Genomic DNA, 17541 nt, shown 5'->3' with positions numbered 1-17541 from the left:
TAACTTGAAACAAAAGGAACTAGAAACGGGAGACCTCTTTTGCCGATCGAATTGATCATTGTAAGTCAAAATCAAAATTAGAATTATCTTTTGTACTCGCGTTTGCCCTCATCTAAAGAAACTATTTACAAGATATCTCTAGTCAATGAACCATCTTAGTTTCCCTACAATGAACCAATTGGAGTTAACAACAATCTTTTGACAGCTTATCATTGGACATACCCCATGTTAGAATGGAATAGCAAAGCACAATTGAATGTGTATAGACACTTACTCATAATGCTTCCTTTAAATCAATGAACGGACAAAGGGTATTTCTATTGTTACTTACATCCATACATAGCTTAACATTTACATCCTATTCACTAGATGTACTCATCTCTATGTGTTTTGGATAGGTGGATACAAAAAACACACTCGACCACCTCCCACACGTTATTTGTAATCCTTAGAAACTCCAAATCTTAGGGGGATTGCAAATTTGGGGTTGGACCATAAAACCCCTTTAAAGTGTGAAAGATCTTGAGTTTTGGGGGAGATGGCTCATGCTCAAGCTCATGGATGGGGACTCTTCCTTGTCCATGGCCATAGCTACACAAAAAACCTATTGAGAGATTGTGAAACTTCGTAAATATCCTTATCCCTCTATCATCCTTAATCTCCATGCATGAGCTTTTGTGGTCCTCACTCCTCCAAACTCACAAATGGACCCTCCTTATAAACAACAAAATCATAATGCAAATAGATCCATAATCCAATTAGCCATTTTTGCATTGCCCAACCAACCACCTAGCCTTGCTTGCTAATCTTGGACATGCATTTGCACCCCAACTTTTACAACTAGCAATTGCCTCAAGTAACCCGCCCTAGGCATGCTCACTACACAATGAGCTTCACCTTTGGTTAATAGCTTTGATTGATTCCATTCCCTACAATAAGCTTACTTTTTATCATAAGAGCACCTTCTCCATTTTTTGGAAGATTATAATCCTTGCATGGCAAGAGCATTTCAAACAATCTGGAAGACAAAACTATGAAAGCCTTGAGGTAGAGCAAGTGGTGATCTGCAATACAGTATCAATTAAGAACTCACCTCACGACATGGTGGATGGAACCATAGCACTCAGTAACATGTTGCTCTACTTTTGCGTCAGCTTAAGTTCAAAAGTTTTTACCCATAACAAGGAGACAAAGGGATGGTGCAACATATGAACACTCCCTTTGAAAAGATATTATGCTTCCACACGATTGGCAAAGATGGAGCTGCCAGCTTGCCAACTACCACAAGGCAGGCAATGTTTAGATGAGCCTTGCACACAACATATATTGTTTTATCTTCAAAAAAGTTTATCTGCCTTGCTTCATATTGTATGTGATAACTATCAGGTTACCAAACCTATGGTATCTTGTAAATTCATTTTGACTATTCTTTATAAAGAGACTCTACTGCTGAAACATTAGAGCTACTTGCCGTTTGAGCCAACTGGTGCGCTCGGATGGTTCGGAATGCACCTTCAACCATATACCATAATTATGTCACAAGAGCCCAAGAAAACCAGCTTTAGGCAATAGCCTTCATTTCTAAACACACTTGTCACAAACCATTCCCATTAAAAAGACAGCTTCAGCCACTTTGAAGGTAAGCACTTTGTCTCCTGCTGTGAGAGTGGTTAAAAGTCGAATCCCAACACAGAAGTTGTGGGTTCGACCCCTGCTCACTGCAGCCAGACATAATGAATGAAGGGCCGGGCTCTAACCAAAACAAAAACACTTTTTCTTAAGTACTGAACGGAGAGCTTGTCCTTACTGTTTCTTATTGCATCCTTGCTCTAAAAGAAGCTCATACAGGCAGATGTTCATGGCGATCTTGCAAGCAACTTGAAGAGCACAATTTAGGTGAAGAGGGGGACAAGAATCACGTCTAAAAACACTAGTCGCAAACCATTGTCATTAAAAAGACAGCTTCAATGCTGTCTCCAGATGTGAGAATGGTTAAGAAGTCTTAGTCCCAATGCGGAGGTCGTGGGTTTGGTCAACCCCACTTGCTGCAGCTGGGTGAAACATGATAAATAAAGAGCTGGGCAGGTCAATGTAACCAAAAAATCTCTCAACAAAAAAAAGAGAAGATTGAGCACTGAGCAGAGAGCTTGTCACTATTATTTCTTATTGCAACCTTCCTCTAAAAGAAGCTCATACAGATCCGATCGAAGGCAGCTTGCAATGCACCACTTCTAAATGTGCACGAAGATCTTGCAAACAGCTTGAATAGCACTCTGCATGTCCACTATAAGGCAGATATACCAATAGTAGAAGTTTAGGTCAGGAAAAGGAGAGGGACAAGATTCATTTGGCCTACAAGCATTAAAGCAGTGATTGGACTTCAATCAGGGAAATCATAGAATTAGATATACCTCTTATCCCTCCCTACCTTGTTTAATGAGATTCATCCGCAAGTGCATCCTGAGTATTGGCCCCTTCCATCAAACCTTTCGATTCCTTGTTTTCAAATACTGAGGTATTGGCCCCTTCCATCAAACCTTTCAATTCCTTGTTTTCAAATACTGAAGTCACCTCAATTCTTTCTTGTTCAAAGGCAGCCGTGTTCTCTACAATCTCAAAATCAAGTAGCTGTCCATCAATGCCACTTTGTACTGAGCTTGCTACAACTACAGGAACCTCCAACTCAGCCTCTTCACTATAAGAAACAGTGTCTCCCAATTCCTTTTCAACTGCATCTGTAGCAGAAAGAGCAGCAGCCTCTCTACCCAGACAAGCTTTTACTTTCATTTCAGAAACTGCAGCAACTTGTCTTGCACTCTCTTCTGCACGAACCAATGCCGCTTCCATAACTACAGCGTGTTCTCTTGCCTTCGCAAGTTCAACTCGCCATAAATGAGCTTCTTGCAAGGCCTCATGTCTAGCTTTCTCAGCAGCTAATAGTTTCTCCTCCACAGCCTTGAGCTTCATGCCAAATGCAAACATAATAGCAAACTTGTTATGACAAATCCAGGCTAGCCAACCTTTTCATGAAGGCCACAAACTATATCAACTCACCTATCCCCACTGGAACAGCATACACAATAGCATCATGTGACCAGCCTATGTAAAACATAGTATAATAAGCCCTCTTACTGAGAGTCAGATGGCTTGTCTGCATGTATGCATACACACACATGGATGTATGCATGGTTGCATGTAAAGATGAATGCATGCGTGCATATAATGTATGCATGGTTGCATGTAAAGATGTATGCATGCGTGCATATATCTTTACATGCATGCATACATCTTTACACGCAACGGTTGATATATGCACGCATGCATACATCTTTACACGCAACAGTTGATATATGCATGCATGCAGGGTCCCATGGGACCCTGGAGGAAAGACCACTATGTGTGTATGTGGACAACCTATGTAAACATGCCCTCTTACTGAGAGTCACATGAAAAACACATACAAACGCATAAAAAAACTTACTGCATGGGAGCTGAACTGGAGCTTCTCATCCAGCTCCCTACGTAACTTGGCAATCTCAGTTCTGACCACTTTCCGTTCCTTGTCCATGATATGGGCAGCCGAAGCAGCAGCTTCAGCTGCCTCTGCTGTTTCAGATAGCCGTTCAGCAAGCTCTTTAATAGTGGCATCCTTGGCTCGCATGTCCTTTGCCATCTGATGTAATTCTTCATCCTTCACCTTGAGAGTTTCCTGAATTCATATAAATGTACATTAGGCCACAGCTTGATCTAATAGTAGAGAAATTACATTTGAATTCAGAAATTCAAACCTTCATGATACTGAGATTATCCATAAATCCGTCACATCCTTCAGCAACATTGGGTTTCAAAAGCCCCATTGCTGATGATTGCAAGGCAGCAGCAACCTCCTTGGCTGCTTCTTTAGCAGTTGCATTCGCTGCTGCAACAACAGCCGCAACTGTCCCAAGTGTGGAGGACCCGTTTCTACCCAAAGAACTCACCGCTTCTTTGTGAGCCTTCAAAACCAATTGTGCCGCCCTGTTCAAAAAATATCATGGGAGACTGTTGAACTCTCAGGACTGATGACAAGAATAGCTTCTGCTCAAGAATCTAAGCATGTAAGAGAAAGGAGTATGAATCCTTAAAACTTACTGGAGAGTGGAAACCCAAGCCCGTGCAGCCCCTGGTGTCTCTGCACAGAGAAAGTATTCCTTTTTTGCCAAGGTTTGAATATCTGACATGCCACAAGGTTAAAGACGCCAGAGAAAAGAAAAAAACATAAAGTAACCAACAGGGAGCAGAAATCAAACATGACCATCCAAGGATACAAATACAGCATCCATCATACTTTAGTGACCCCCTGCAGAGAGCAAAAAGGTACAATCCAGGTATAGGTCATTATAAGTGCAAAGACAACACAACTCTCCTACAAGAGAGCTAAAAATCAAGTTCCCAACTTACTGAAGATTTATCGGGGAGACAATAATAGAGCTGCTGGCATCGAAATTGATCAATCCCTTGGGTGCAATGTCGCCCCTCTCAATCCTTGGATGCAACAAGGTAGAAGCATAAGCACAAAACAAGCAACACATATTGGAAAAAACACACATGCATGCATGCTTGTTTGCACATAGACATACATAAGGTAGCTAGCCAGCTAAATATGTGAACAAATTGGCAAGATGATTGGCAGACAAAGCATGCAATGTAATCGTTTAGAGCCTCAAGCTAACCTATACTCCATCTTGCCGGTTGTGGGATCCAAAGTAAACCAACGTTGATTCCATTTGCGTAGCTAGAAGTTTGAGAGTAATGTATCAGTTCCCATACTTTAAAACACAATTGCTGAGTTTTATGTCAATAAAATACTTACTCCTAACTCTTTCTATTATTAAATTATATAAAGTTATATGTTCCCATATATTTTGACTGATTTGAAAAAAAAATGTTTTTGTGATACATTCTGAGAAAACAATTACATAAAGAGAAAGAAAGAGAACGTGTACATGTGGCCTTCTAGGGAGTGCAAGGAAACCAGTGACCACATTCTTTTTGCCAGGGGTGTGAAAAATATGAAAACGGACATAAAAGAAAACATGCCCTCCCAATATGCTCCTCAAACAACAACCATCAGTGTGGCAAAGTACCATAGGCTTTCATAATTGATCTCACCCTAGAATCAACCCCTAAAACATGTGCTTCCATATCCTTAGAGCATGAATTCTTGCTGTGATACTAAAGAGTCCCTTTACTCCTGAGAAACTCGTGCAAGACAAACTGACACATTCAAACCAACGGGTATGGTGACCGGCGGCTCACCTCCCAACCATCGCTCCATCCAGAGCACCTGGAGCTAGAGGCTAGACCAATGCCACAAACATGCTTGTCACCCAAACCCAACGACCCATACCACCGGAGTCTACTATGCAAGCGTATGGCTAGCACCATGGCCAAAGCCTCTCTTGGGTCTTGATCCCTCGGGAGTCCTCTCTGTGAGGATATGCACTCATGATCCTATAACTCATTTATATAGGGTAAGGGATATAAAAAAGCAAGGAAGCATACTTATTATAAATTTTTAAAAAGCCCTTACACACTAACAAATGTAGCATCCCTATCCAAGGCCGCTCGTAGGTATAAGCTTGGAGCTGACGTGGATGTGATTTCAAATGCACAGTAGAGCTAAAACCAGGCCTGCAAGAGTGGAAGATCAACACAAGTCTCTCTATGGCCTAGGAAGTTGATACTAAGTCTGAGAGTGTCTGGGCAAGTTGGACAAGGAAAAGGGGGAGCCAAGTAGTTGGCAGCAGAAGCTGGTTACATGCAGCCATGAAAACAGCCCTAGAAAACCAGCTTTTCACCCTTAATTGATGAGCTGGTTTTGGTAGTGGCTCCTTCACCAGTAGGAGGGCCACACGGGGGGCGGGGAGGGGGGGGAGTGGTGCATGCCACGTCAGTAAGGACAGGCCAAAGGCTCGGTCCAAAACCCTGGTCAAACTGTCCCAAAAACACAGCAACTTTCTAGATAGCATGTGTCCAAGCATATACCCTATGGAAAGGTTAATATATGATGGGAATACGGCTGAACATCATGCATACATGGTGGAAAAGTATTAGAAACAACTCGAGCCAGATGATTTTGAGCAGACTAAAGGCATCCCACAATGGAATAAGGCAATGGATGCTCTTGATAAGAGAGTGTTACGTGCACACCTTAACCCGGTGCCACGTAGAAATGACTATTCACTGCAGCCACTTAAAAGGTCAATGGGCAGATTGTAGCAGTTTTGGCAGCCCAATAGTCGCCTAGAAGTGTACCAATGGTTGGAACATATATTGGGTACAATATGTACATGTTTAATTCTTCCACACTTGCATTGCAGCTGCACAGGCTTACATTCCGTCCTCACCACATCAACACAAGACCTAAGAAGAAACTTGCGAATGACCAACTCTTGGCTGATCTAGCACTTTTCGTGTGTCCAACCATTCATTAAGAAACAGTGCAAGCCATCGAGTATCCTCTGGTAGCTCACAGAAAGCACATTCCAAAGAAAGGCCTGGCAAACCTCCGTTGTCACCCTTCCAACCACTAATGCATCGACTCAAATGGATCACAATACCTCCTTGCACCAACTCTAATGCACCATGAAGGAAGAAAACAGAACCAAGAACAAGACTCCCTAGAAGGCTGGCATCAAATCTATATCCTTCATAATGTTTGGCTCTTGTATGTCAAGACCGCCATCTCCCTATGGAAAATACTCCAAGAAATACCTCCGTTAATACACCGAAACAAAAACTCCAGTTGTTGTCGGTATAGTCTTCAAGAAATATGTGCACTATGAAGACACACCAATTGATATATCTTCCCGAGGTGAAGACAAATCTGGTTATATGTCCTCTTGTGGTGCCGCCATGACACCAAACAATAAAGAAACTCCACCCAACACAAAACAGCATGTGATAAGTGTCCTCATGTACGAACCTCGAAATTGAAGCAACCACCACTCCTCTAAGGTGAAAGATTCTATCACATACATACTCCCAAATTGTGACGTGGACATACTTCTACCCACTGGCTAGCTCAGAAATCGAGTACATGGTGATTCATGTGTTTGCAAGGGCTATTGTGCCAAGTCGTAGTATTGTCCAAGCGCCCAATGAGCAGCCAAGTGTGGACATAGTTATTGGATTATTGCGTGAACACACTTAGTTGGACATTATTATTAGGGTTGCTAGAGTTGGTAGCCAACTCACCAACATTAGACACTATAAATAGGAGTCTAATATTCATTCATTGATCAGTCAGTCATCATTGAGTCATTGAGAACTCAGGAGCAATGATGCCGTAAGTATCTCTATTCAGCATTGTATATACTTCAATGTTAGCAATACATGGTAGGTGTCACATGGACATATCTATACAAGCACGTGCAGGACCTGGAGTGGAAACCGGTCCCTTGTGAGCCCCAATCCGAGTCAACCAGGATTCCACTCTATGCGTCCAAGGTCCCCATACGTGGTCTTGGTCAGGTGTGCAAGTCCCGCACATGAAGCAGTGCCAGTCCGTACTGCGAGTCACCCTCTGGAATGATGACAGGTGTTCTGTGTGTTCAGCTTGTAGCCAAACACCATGCATCCGAGGAATAGCATGTAGTTGCATGAGATAGATAGAAGGGGCAGCCCTGTGGGCCACCCTAGAAAGGGTTTAAGACCCTTGCCTAGAAAGGAGGTACCCCTGTGGGCCACCCTAGGGGCCAAGAAGGCCCATGGCCAAGCCCAACAACCACCATGTGGCTGGGCATGCTGTCAACCAAGCCTGGAGGGCCTAGGCAGCAAGGCGACCAGGTCTAGAAGGGCTAGGGGCCAGGTCACATAGTCACATGGGATGCAAAATGGGGACAAGGAACAGGGACAGAAAAGATTGAGAATAGCCATTCCCTGTGACTATAGAGTGACATGGGACGGGAATGGGAACGGGAAGATGCTGCCATCCCCAACATTCCCGAGTCTAAAAATGCCCATTCCCTGTGACTATGCCAGATCGGCCAGCACTGTGGGCCACCCCAGAAAGAGTTTAAGACCCTTGCCTACAAAGGAGGTAGCCCTTCCAGGGTCCAAGGAGGCTCATGGCCAAGCCCAACAGCCACCATGTGGCTGGGCATGTTGTTGGCCAGGCCTAGAGGGCCTGGGCAGCAAGGCGGCCAGGCCTAGAAGGGCTAGGGGCCACATCGACCAGCCCTTATGGCCTTGAACAGCCTGTCGGCCAGCACCCAGGCAGGTCAGCACAGCCTCCTCAGCATCTCCAAGGTGGCCAGACAATAGGAAAAAGGGCGCCTATTTAATGGCAACAAAACAAGAGAGAAGATGATGTCCTGCTGTACAACCAGCTCTCAGGAGAAGAAGAACTGTTGTACAATCAGCAAATCAAGTGAGAGGGAGTGCGCTGCTGCCCTACCATACGGCCAGCACTGAATAGAGGAAAACAGGCTGCTGTCCACCTGTACGGCCAGCGGGGGGAGAGAGAGAGAGAGAGAGAGAGAGAGAGAGAGAGAGAGAACAGAAGCTGCTGTACGGCTGTCGTACGGACAGCACAGGGAAAGAACCCCTGCTGTTTGCAACTTTGCTGTACGACCAGCGCTCAGCCACCCACTGCAAGGCCAACACAAGGGAAGACAGGAAAAAGGACCACCGCACTGGAGATAACAGGTCGCCCTGCTGATGATGTACGGACAGCGTTCAAAGAAAGAGAGGGTCCTGCTGCTGTACGGCCAACGCTCAAAGTAAGAGAGAGAAGAAAAGCACTGCTGCCCGCCAAGAGAGAGAGAGATCTGCTGCCTGCTACCTGTCCCCTCAAGCGCTTCCTTCCTCTGCTTTTAAAGGAATCGACCAGCCCAAGAATAGCTATGCTTTTTTCCCTTTTTGGCCAAAAAAAGCTGATGTGCCAAAAATACCAGTTTTATGCTTTTCCCAAGCTTGTTGGCCAAGTTTGCTTTAGGCGCCTCCTTCTGTCCACATATACATGCCCAAAATAATAATAAGTCCAGCCCGTCTTTAATGATGTGTGAACAAACTTATAGACATTATAAGTCACTTTATATGCTAAAAATATCATGCTGATTTCGCTCAGAAGCCATCTTTCAGGCCAAACTTTGCTAGTAAATGCTCCAGCTTTCTTCTGTGGAAAATCCCCATTCACACTTTGGTTCCAATCAATGTGTGAAATACCAATCAAGACTCGTGAAGGAACCAAACTGGTGACATCCCCTCTGTCTTATAAGACAATTGTCCGCAACTATATAAACCTAGGTCCTAGTACGAGTGGAAAAATACCCTTCAAGTATTGAAGATGGACTGCCATAATATGATTATTAAAACCATAATTCCAAATCCACTGTAACCATAGAATACTCGGCAAAGTTGTCGCTTTTCTGAATGTGTAGGGATCTCGAGTCCTTTCGAAAACTTCCCAAAAAGGTTGCATCTGCCATACATGTACTGTAAGAAAAACACACCATGTTAGGCTGTATTTACCATGTCAGGCTGCATAAGCCACCATGTTCTGTCATGTCAAGGTTCATAAGCCACACATGTCCCGTCATGTCAGGCTTCATAAGCCACACATGTTTTGTCATGTCACGCCTCAGAAACCACACATGTTCTGTCATGTCAAGCTTCATAAGCCATACATGTTATTTTGCCATGTTAGTGGACTCATACCAGAGTCCTTCCTGGGGATCCATCCACATACCTGCAAAAGACATAAATTCCTATTAACATGTCAGTGGGTTCACACCAGAGTCTTTCCTGGGGATCCATCCACATACAAGCAAAAGGGATGTCATGGCATGCTCGATGTGAGAAATCCTTCTCCGCAAAACCACCAAAACAAGCACATGTTCACACAAAAAGTCAGGGAAGCTCAACCGGCACACTGTTGTCCAGGACAACCCTGCATATCTTCGACCAACCATAAAAGCACAGAATACTTGTCATGTTGGCTTCAAAACAGTTAATAGACTAGAATCAACCAAACCATGATACTATAAATAATTCATAGTTTTGTAACCGCATATGAGACATATTCTAGCATCCCGTACCACTAGAATACTCCCCATATGAGATCCTTGTGTAGGCCACAATTCTAGCATCCCATACTACTAGGAGCCTCCAGTACACAAGACCAAAAGCATAAACTATTCATCAAATCCATAGAGAAGCCTTTTCTAGAATCAGAATGTTTTCCAACGAAAATGCCTTTCAAAAAAAGAATTTTCCCTGAAACACATCTCAAGATAGACATCAGACACAATCTCCACTTGAGTCAGCAAGGGAGTTCAACATGTACAAAATTCCAAAAATTGGCAAAAGAAAAGCAGTAAACATAAATACTTATCTCGATAAAAATCTTGTCGCCAATATTTTTTATATACAATCAAAATTTCTGAGACAACATCCCATAAATATCGAGGAGAACCAAAATTTTCAACACCAAAAATAGTGTCTAAATTTCCTCCGAAACTTCGTTCTTTTTGTAGTAGGAACACTGGCTCCCAAAACAATCGAGCTTGGAACAACCCATTGGTCCATCTTCCACCAAAGGAGCTTGCATCTTTCGTTCGTTATACTCTGTCCGAGGCATCTTCTGAGCCATCGCTTCCCTAAAAGAATGTATGTCTCCTCCTCGAACAATAGGTAGATTTGGAACAATAGCCGTCTTTCTCTTTCTAGAAGAATATTTGGAAGCTTCCTCAGCAACCAATGACTGATGAGGTTCAACCAACCCCAGATCCGGCTTTACTTGATACTTGCCCCATGCATCAAGGACAATATCACCTTCCTGAAAAGCCAATTTCCTGGGATTCATTTCCGACATTGATGCCAACTCTAGGAAAACATCTGTAGCACTGGACTCCAATCCTTTTGCTTTCCATAACTGTCCTCACATGAGTGTCTTCGCGGTACATCTTCAAATTTGCATCTTTTTCCTAAAGCTCTTGATAATGCTGCCTCGTGAAAGAGTTGCGATGATCAAATTGTCACCATATTGGGCATCTCCAAAATTCATGTTGGGAATGGGGGATTATCCAATATAGAGGACCAAGTGTTCGTAGTATAGTCCAGGCACTTGAGACGGTTTCTTGGACATAGAAATGGGTTTTGAAGATCAAGTGTCAAGTGGAAAGTATGTATGGCGAACTCTTGAGGACTTGGGGAAGATCGAGCAATGAAACAGGTTTCTACATGGTGCTTACATGTATTTCTCATGTGGTGGAACACAAAGAGATCATTCTCCTAAATTTTATGAAAAGTCGCTATTTTTGGCAATCTCCGATAGAATTTACGTTCGCATCATTACCTCTGGATTCGGTAGAGATCGAGTATTGCCAAAGTGCCAATGTGAAATTAGCTATCATCTGGGATATTTTTAGAGCTGAAGGTTGTGGAATTTTTGACCTTTGGATTTGGGAGATAAGAGGATAAAAGTGAGACAAGTGTCCTCACACTTGTCAATTTAGCTCTACACATGGCATTGTAGCATTTTCTTGCTTATTTGGACATGAGAGAGTTATCTCTTGGACAAGTTTGAGCTTCAAGCAAGTTTTTGGAGGCTAAAAACTTTGATTTTTCTCCATTTCTCTTCATTTCTAAGCCACCATAGACATATCCAGCTGGAAAAAGATGATTTTCACTACACTACACCATTTTGCATTTCAATTGGTAACCTACTACATCTGTGGCTCGCGTCCAGACCACATTATGGAAAAGAGTAACACGAACGTCTCCTAGTGATCAGGCAAGGTGCTTGAGACTCCCTAGATGGCAGCAACACCAGTCGTAGCTCAAGCAGCAAGTCTCCCAACCATAGTGGTTGAGTACTTTAGGTACGGTGCGGTATGGTACGTGTATGGTACAAGTACATAAAGTACGCATCAAGATAAGTACTTTAAGTACGTTCACGTTTATGTGTGTGTGTGTGTGTGTGTGTGTGTGTGTGTGAAATAAGAAACATCTAGCATCCATACCGAGCAATAACCACTGACTAAAATAATTAAAAAACAGGCCAAATAAGTGCTGTACGTTGAACCTCATATTGGTACGAAGATCTTATCCGTACGAGGTACAGTACGTATGGAGTGGTACGGAAAGTACCGAAGGTACTCATCGGATGAGTACGGGTACGGAATGCAACTATGCTCCCAACTCTACGAGTGCTGATTTCTTTCCAAAAGAACCTCCCCCATCACCTTGTGATTGCTCGAGTGAATGGCTCATATTTCCTGCGCAGGGTCAAGTTCTCATGCCTTCTTGGACATTGCTTTGTTTGCCTTCATAGATAATTTCATTTCCATAGAGCTTGCAGAACAGCTGGGTATCAAACCCAAGGAGATGGGACCGACCCTGCATGCGGAACAAGTATTTCATGGTGATGCAGTGGCACTGTGGCGGTAACGCCTATCATTGCTAAATTGAGGATTCATGTCCAGGGTTATGTGGACTATGAGGATTTCTATATTTCACCTTTGAAGCACTTGGATGTCGTCTTGGGAATGCCATGGTTCCATAGGAAGAGTGCTATTATCCACATTCCCGAGAGGACCATTTCTTTTAAGCATAAGAATAAGGATATCACTAATGTAGCAAAGAAGAAGGGAGATACCATCCCTATTGTATCCCATGTATCTATTTCCAAAGCAATAAAATCTTCCACCTTCGCGTATATGATCTTTGTAAAGAATAAGAGTAAAGACTCAGTAAAAGATTTGAACTCTCTTGAGAGGAAGAGACTACAGTTTCAAAAGGGAGATACCATCCCTATTGCATGTAAAGCATATGACGCTGGCCAGAGGTATATGGCAGCATTTGGCCTCTCTTTACAACAGGGTATCGCCCATGAAGAGGATTTCCTTGGAAGTACAGATGCGGGTTATGAGCCCTGCAAAGTCGTCGACGATGCGGGAGCATATTAACAAGCTGCAGGCTCTTCAGCAGGAAGTTCTTCAGGCTCGGAAGGAGATCTCGTCAGAGGACATGACCATAACGTTGCTGTCGCACTTGCCCTCTCAATACTCAGCATTTTACTCGTCTTTGATTACCAGTGGCAGGCTCAGCACCATCACGTGGGAGGAGCTTGTGCCCATGGTCCTGGACCAGGAGGAACGATTCACGAACCCTCCTCAGGGTGGAGGTTCGGAGGCCTTATATGGCGAACGGTCGAAAGGCCGTAACACGGGCAAAGGGAAGGCTTCGTCGGAGAAGTCTTCTGCGAAGAAGTCCGTTACTGACCGCAAGAAACTAAAGGCAGAGAGGACCTGTAATGATTGTGGCGAGAAAGGTCACTATTGGAGGTAGTGTCCCAAGCGGAAGACCGAGAAGGGTGAAGATTCCTCAGCAGCAATCATGAAGACTCCAGCTTTTGTGCACCTGGAGGTGGTGGACACCGATGTTTCATTTTCTTCAGGCAGGGAGGAGATTGGAGGACTCTCCGCAGCGGATACTCGGGAGTGGATTCTAGATAGTGGTACTTCCAGGCACATGACTCCTTCCCATTCCAGTTTACAGGATCTCTGCAGGCTTTCTGGTCACATTCTTACTAGGGATACATCCACTATCCCAATTCACAGTGAGGGCAGGATGGAGATAGTTCCCAATGGAAGAGGGGGGAAGCTTTCCTCCCAGGTGTTGTATGTTCCGTCACTTGGTTTTCATCTGTTGTCAGTGTATCAGGTTTGCAAGACAGGCGTACGGGTGGAGTTTGATGAGCACTTTGTTGCTCTCCGGGACAAAGCAACAGGCCAGGTAGTTTGGGAAGGCCTCGGCAGTCTGGTAATGGCCACTTAAGTGTGGATACGCTGCAGGTGCAGGCTTTCCGGGACCAGATGGTGGATAGCTTGCCAATAGATGGCAGCAATTGGCAGGAGCTCTCCAGTACTGATGTTGGTAGTTTTTGTGTTCGTCAGTCAGAGGAAACTCAACAGGTAACTTATGCTCTGATGTCTCGTAGTATTCGGGACAAAGAAACTCCTGTAGATGAGGGTGTTCTTTCCACGGGGACCTTTTGGAAAGCTAGGCAGGTGGCAGGTGGCAGTTGATTACTTGCAGAAGGAGGTGGTTTCTCCAGGCTTTGTGGTTCCGGATTCAGAGGGGGTGGTTGACAGGTTTCAGAAGGCCTTGCGTGGTTTTCAGCAGGTTTCCAGGACTTGGTTTTGCACCGTAACAGGTGTTGATCCTTGTGAGCAGTGTGATGCCTCTTTGACTCAGAAGCGGAATGGTTCATTGATCTGGTTGATGGACACCAAATTGGACGGGAGCTTCTTGATGAGGCAGTTGAGCTCATGGTTGCGGATGACTCTTTGGTAGGCAGGATTGCGTTTCCTGTGGTTTCTGCGGCATGCGAAGGATCATGGACTCTTGTACATAGGAGGGGGATTGTTGGATGGAGTCTGACTCCACGGTTGGAGTGACTAAGTTTGGGGAGGAGATTCAGACACGAGGAGATCTACTTCAGGCCCAGGAGCAGTTTTTTGGAGCAGTTTGAGACAATCATCTTTTGCCTTGTCGAGGACAGAGGCAGAGTATCGGGCTACTTGTGATGCTGCTTGTGAGGTGGTGAGGATGCAGAGGTTGCATTGCAGGTTTGGGCTTCCACTGGAGGAACCCATGGTCATCCAGAGGCACTTTGTTCGTGAACAGATCGTTGCTGATGACATCTTGCTAGAGTTCTGTTTGACGGAGGACAGTACGATGGACCTCTTCACGAAGTCGCTATCTCACGATTTGCTCAGGCGGCACCCCAGCTCCCTGTGGATGGTTTCACAGCCAGGAGCTGAGACTGAGAGGGGGTGTTAGAAGTCATCTCCTGTCTATTTTTATACACCAGGGCCTTTGTTGTGGGTGTGCCCACCCTTATGAGGTGTTTTCTCATTTTTCCCCACTCTCCGTATTTTTTCCCATTTTTATGTGGCTTGGGAGGCAGCCCTAAGTTGGCAAGAGGATTCAGTTTTGGAGCTGGCCGACTGAACTTAACAAGTCGTGGACCCTCAATGCTGGCCGATTGCTGTTGCAGGTCGTGGATGTCCTGTCGACTGCCCTACAGCAGGCCGACTGCTGTTGGGGGGCCATATAACCCCCAGTCCCCCACTCCATTTTGTACTATTCTCGGGATCTTCTTGTGTATATAGAGCAGAGTTACACGCCTCTATCTCTCTCTCTCTTGTGCTCTGATTTTCTGCACTGCGTTTTGCTCTTGTGTTCCCAGATCTGGTCATCATCTCCGCTACGTATTCTGACAGGTCAGCCTCAAAGGGGGGGGGGATGGAGAAGTCGGGGAGAAGGTGTGCCAAAGACGGAGATCCCATAAGGTAGTCCACTGTGCTAGTACCTCCTGAGTGAGGGAAGGAGGTGAGGGCGTCAGAGGAGGGCCATTGAGACATCCTGTTATAGATAACGAGATCATGTGCAACTCCCAGCTCTAAGAAATCTCCCATACACCATGACCTCCTCACGGTCATGTGATGATCTCTATAGCCCTGTGTCAATGATGTCCAGCTCCTGTAGTCTGATAGGGTCATCCAGATCGAGTAGTGGGACCTGCTGACTTGCTGTCTTGGCGTTGAAATCCCTAAGTAGGACGACTTCCCCCAACTGTGAGAACTCCATAATATCCCCATATAATGGTAAGTACGGTGACTGGCATAGTGCAAAAGGACACACAGCAATGTGGATGACTCTGTAGAGGCTCGTTGCAACAGCTAGCGAGGAGTTGTCGAGGGACGTCACTCGCGGCAAGCCTGCCGAGATCTTGACCAGCCTCGGTACGGTTAAAATAATGAGGGTTGTTCGCTATCTAGCCAGGTACCTATTTGTATGGACTTCACTACAGTCATGGGATCACCCTGCGTGGTTACACGGACTCCAACTGGGCTGGTGATTTCAATTCCCGACGTTCTCATGGTGGTTATTTGTACTCCCTTGGATCTGCCCCTTTCTCTTGGTCTAGCAAAAAGCAAGATACCATTGCACCCTTGCTCAGGCCCCCAAGGCAACAACTAGGGGGAAATAGCCACAATGAATCTACAAGATCTGGAGGCATACATCAAGACAGTAGAGGACATGCGTTTTCTACATCTACTGCTGTAGGCAAAGATCCACCGCATCTACATACACTGAGGAGCTGCGTTTTCTGCTGTGGACCTGCGTTTTCCATTGAGGAGCTGCGTTTTCCACAGTGGTGCTGCGTTTTCAGCCTGAGATCTGCGTTTTGAGATCTCAGCCCCGTATTTTGGTGCTACAACAGGGTTTTAACCCAGGGGAGTCATTTCTTACCTCTCCTTTTGGTTTCCCACCCTCCCATCCCTTCTTCTCCTTCCTTTCTCTTGGCTGCACTCAGCTTTCGAGGAGGAGTTTGCTGATTTTCTGATCAGCTTTGTTGAAGAGGAGGATTCTCCTGCGTTATCGGAGGCTTCTGGTCATAGTCATTCTTCTCTCTCGGGGATTCTCTTTTCTTCTCCCCGATCCCAAGCCCCAACTTCACAAGCTGCTTCTTCCCAACTTCCTGTTTCTCTACATGATTCCCAGATTCTTGCTTCTTTTCCTTCCATATTCCCCACCACCACCACTTTTCTTGTTTCCCCCCTCCCACAAACCCTCATCCCAACCCCTTCCCATGTGCCATCCTATTCACCCCCTCAAGTGAGTGATTCCATGAAGCTGACTGCTACCAACTACCATACTTGGTCGTTTTATACGCAATTGCTTCTTGAAGGAGCAGGTGTGTGACCCTCTGTCACCACTCCTCACTTGGTGGATCCCTTGTTTCGTGGAGTTCTGGATGCACGGACCCGTCTCATCATCATCCATTGTATGACACCATCTATCCAGGCACAATTCATATCTTCTGGGACTGATGCTAGTCAGATGTGGAATGAGATTCAGAGGAGGTTCGGGAGAGTATCTTTCGTGAAGATTGATAAGTTGGAGGCAGATCTTGAGAAGATTACCATCAGTGACTCAGATAATTTCATTGATAAGATTGGGGAATTTACAAGGATCAAGAGGTAGCTTGAGGAGTATGGGAGCTCAATCAACAATCCGGCCCATAAACTACTTGGTAAGTTGCCATCATCCTTTGACTCTTTCAAAGATCACATCTACTTCCGTGAGCCTCTCCCCCCTTTTGAGAAAGTCGTGAGTTATCTCCACGACAAGTGCATGCTTCGCGAAAAAGGTAAGTCAGAGTCTGCTTTTGTTGCTTCTAACAAGGGCAAAGGCAAAGGCGGAAAAGGGAACAACAACAAGCAGAAAGTCACCACAAAGTCATCTTCTGACGACAACGATTCTGACAGCAACAAGGGTTCCAGGATGAAGGAATCTTGTGAGTTTTGTGGCCGACTTGGTCATTCTGAGGCCAAATGTTTTGCCAGACAAGCTGCTAAAGTCAAAGCTAAAGTCAAAGCTAAAGCAAAACAAGAGTCCTCCTTCGATGGCTTAGACACTTCACCCACGACAAATGGTTCAGATACTTCGCCAACGATAGAGAAGGGTACGAAGTCTCATGCT

The 17541-nt window shown here is 45.0% G+C and overlaps 1 protein-coding gene across 2 annotated transcripts in view; it reads right to left on the bottom strand.

Annotated features, from left to right (window-relative positions):
- Positions 1–1211: 1211 nt before the first annotated feature.
- LOC147617246 (uncharacterized) overlaps positions 1212–17541 on the bottom strand; it is a 33177-nt gene continuing 16847 nt past the window's right edge. The window contains exons 3-10 of one of the 2 annotated variants that reach the window (XM_086776867.1): positions 4713–4774; positions 4441–4524; positions 4308–4339; positions 4132–4213; positions 3789–4017; positions 3482–3709; positions 2429–2961; positions 2128–2284 (exon numbers count right to left, since the gene is read on the bottom strand). In XM_086776867.1, the coding sequence (XP_086632993.1) occupies positions 2434–2961; positions 3482–3709; positions 3789–4017; positions 4132–4213; positions 4308–4339; positions 4441–4524; positions 4713–4774 (1245 nt within the window). In that variant the 3' untranslated portion in view covers positions 2128–2284; positions 2429–2433. Of the gene's footprint in view, positions 2962–3481; positions 3710–3788; positions 4018–4131; positions 4214–4307; positions 4340–4440; positions 4525–4712; positions 4775–17541 lie in introns of both variants that reach the window. The other variant, XM_086776866.1, reaches the window with a different exon arrangement.

This window comes from Cibotium barometz, chromosome 37 (assembly GCF_041138505.1).
Source record: "Cibotium barometz isolate CiBa-2024 chromosome 37, ASM4113850v1, whole genome shotgun sequence".
Lineage (NCBI taxonomy): Eukaryota > Viridiplantae > Streptophyta > Polypodiopsida > Cyatheales > Cibotiaceae > Cibotium > Cibotium barometz.
Note: the sequence above shows the minus strand (reverse complement) of the source record. Positions and strands in the feature narration are given on the sequence as shown.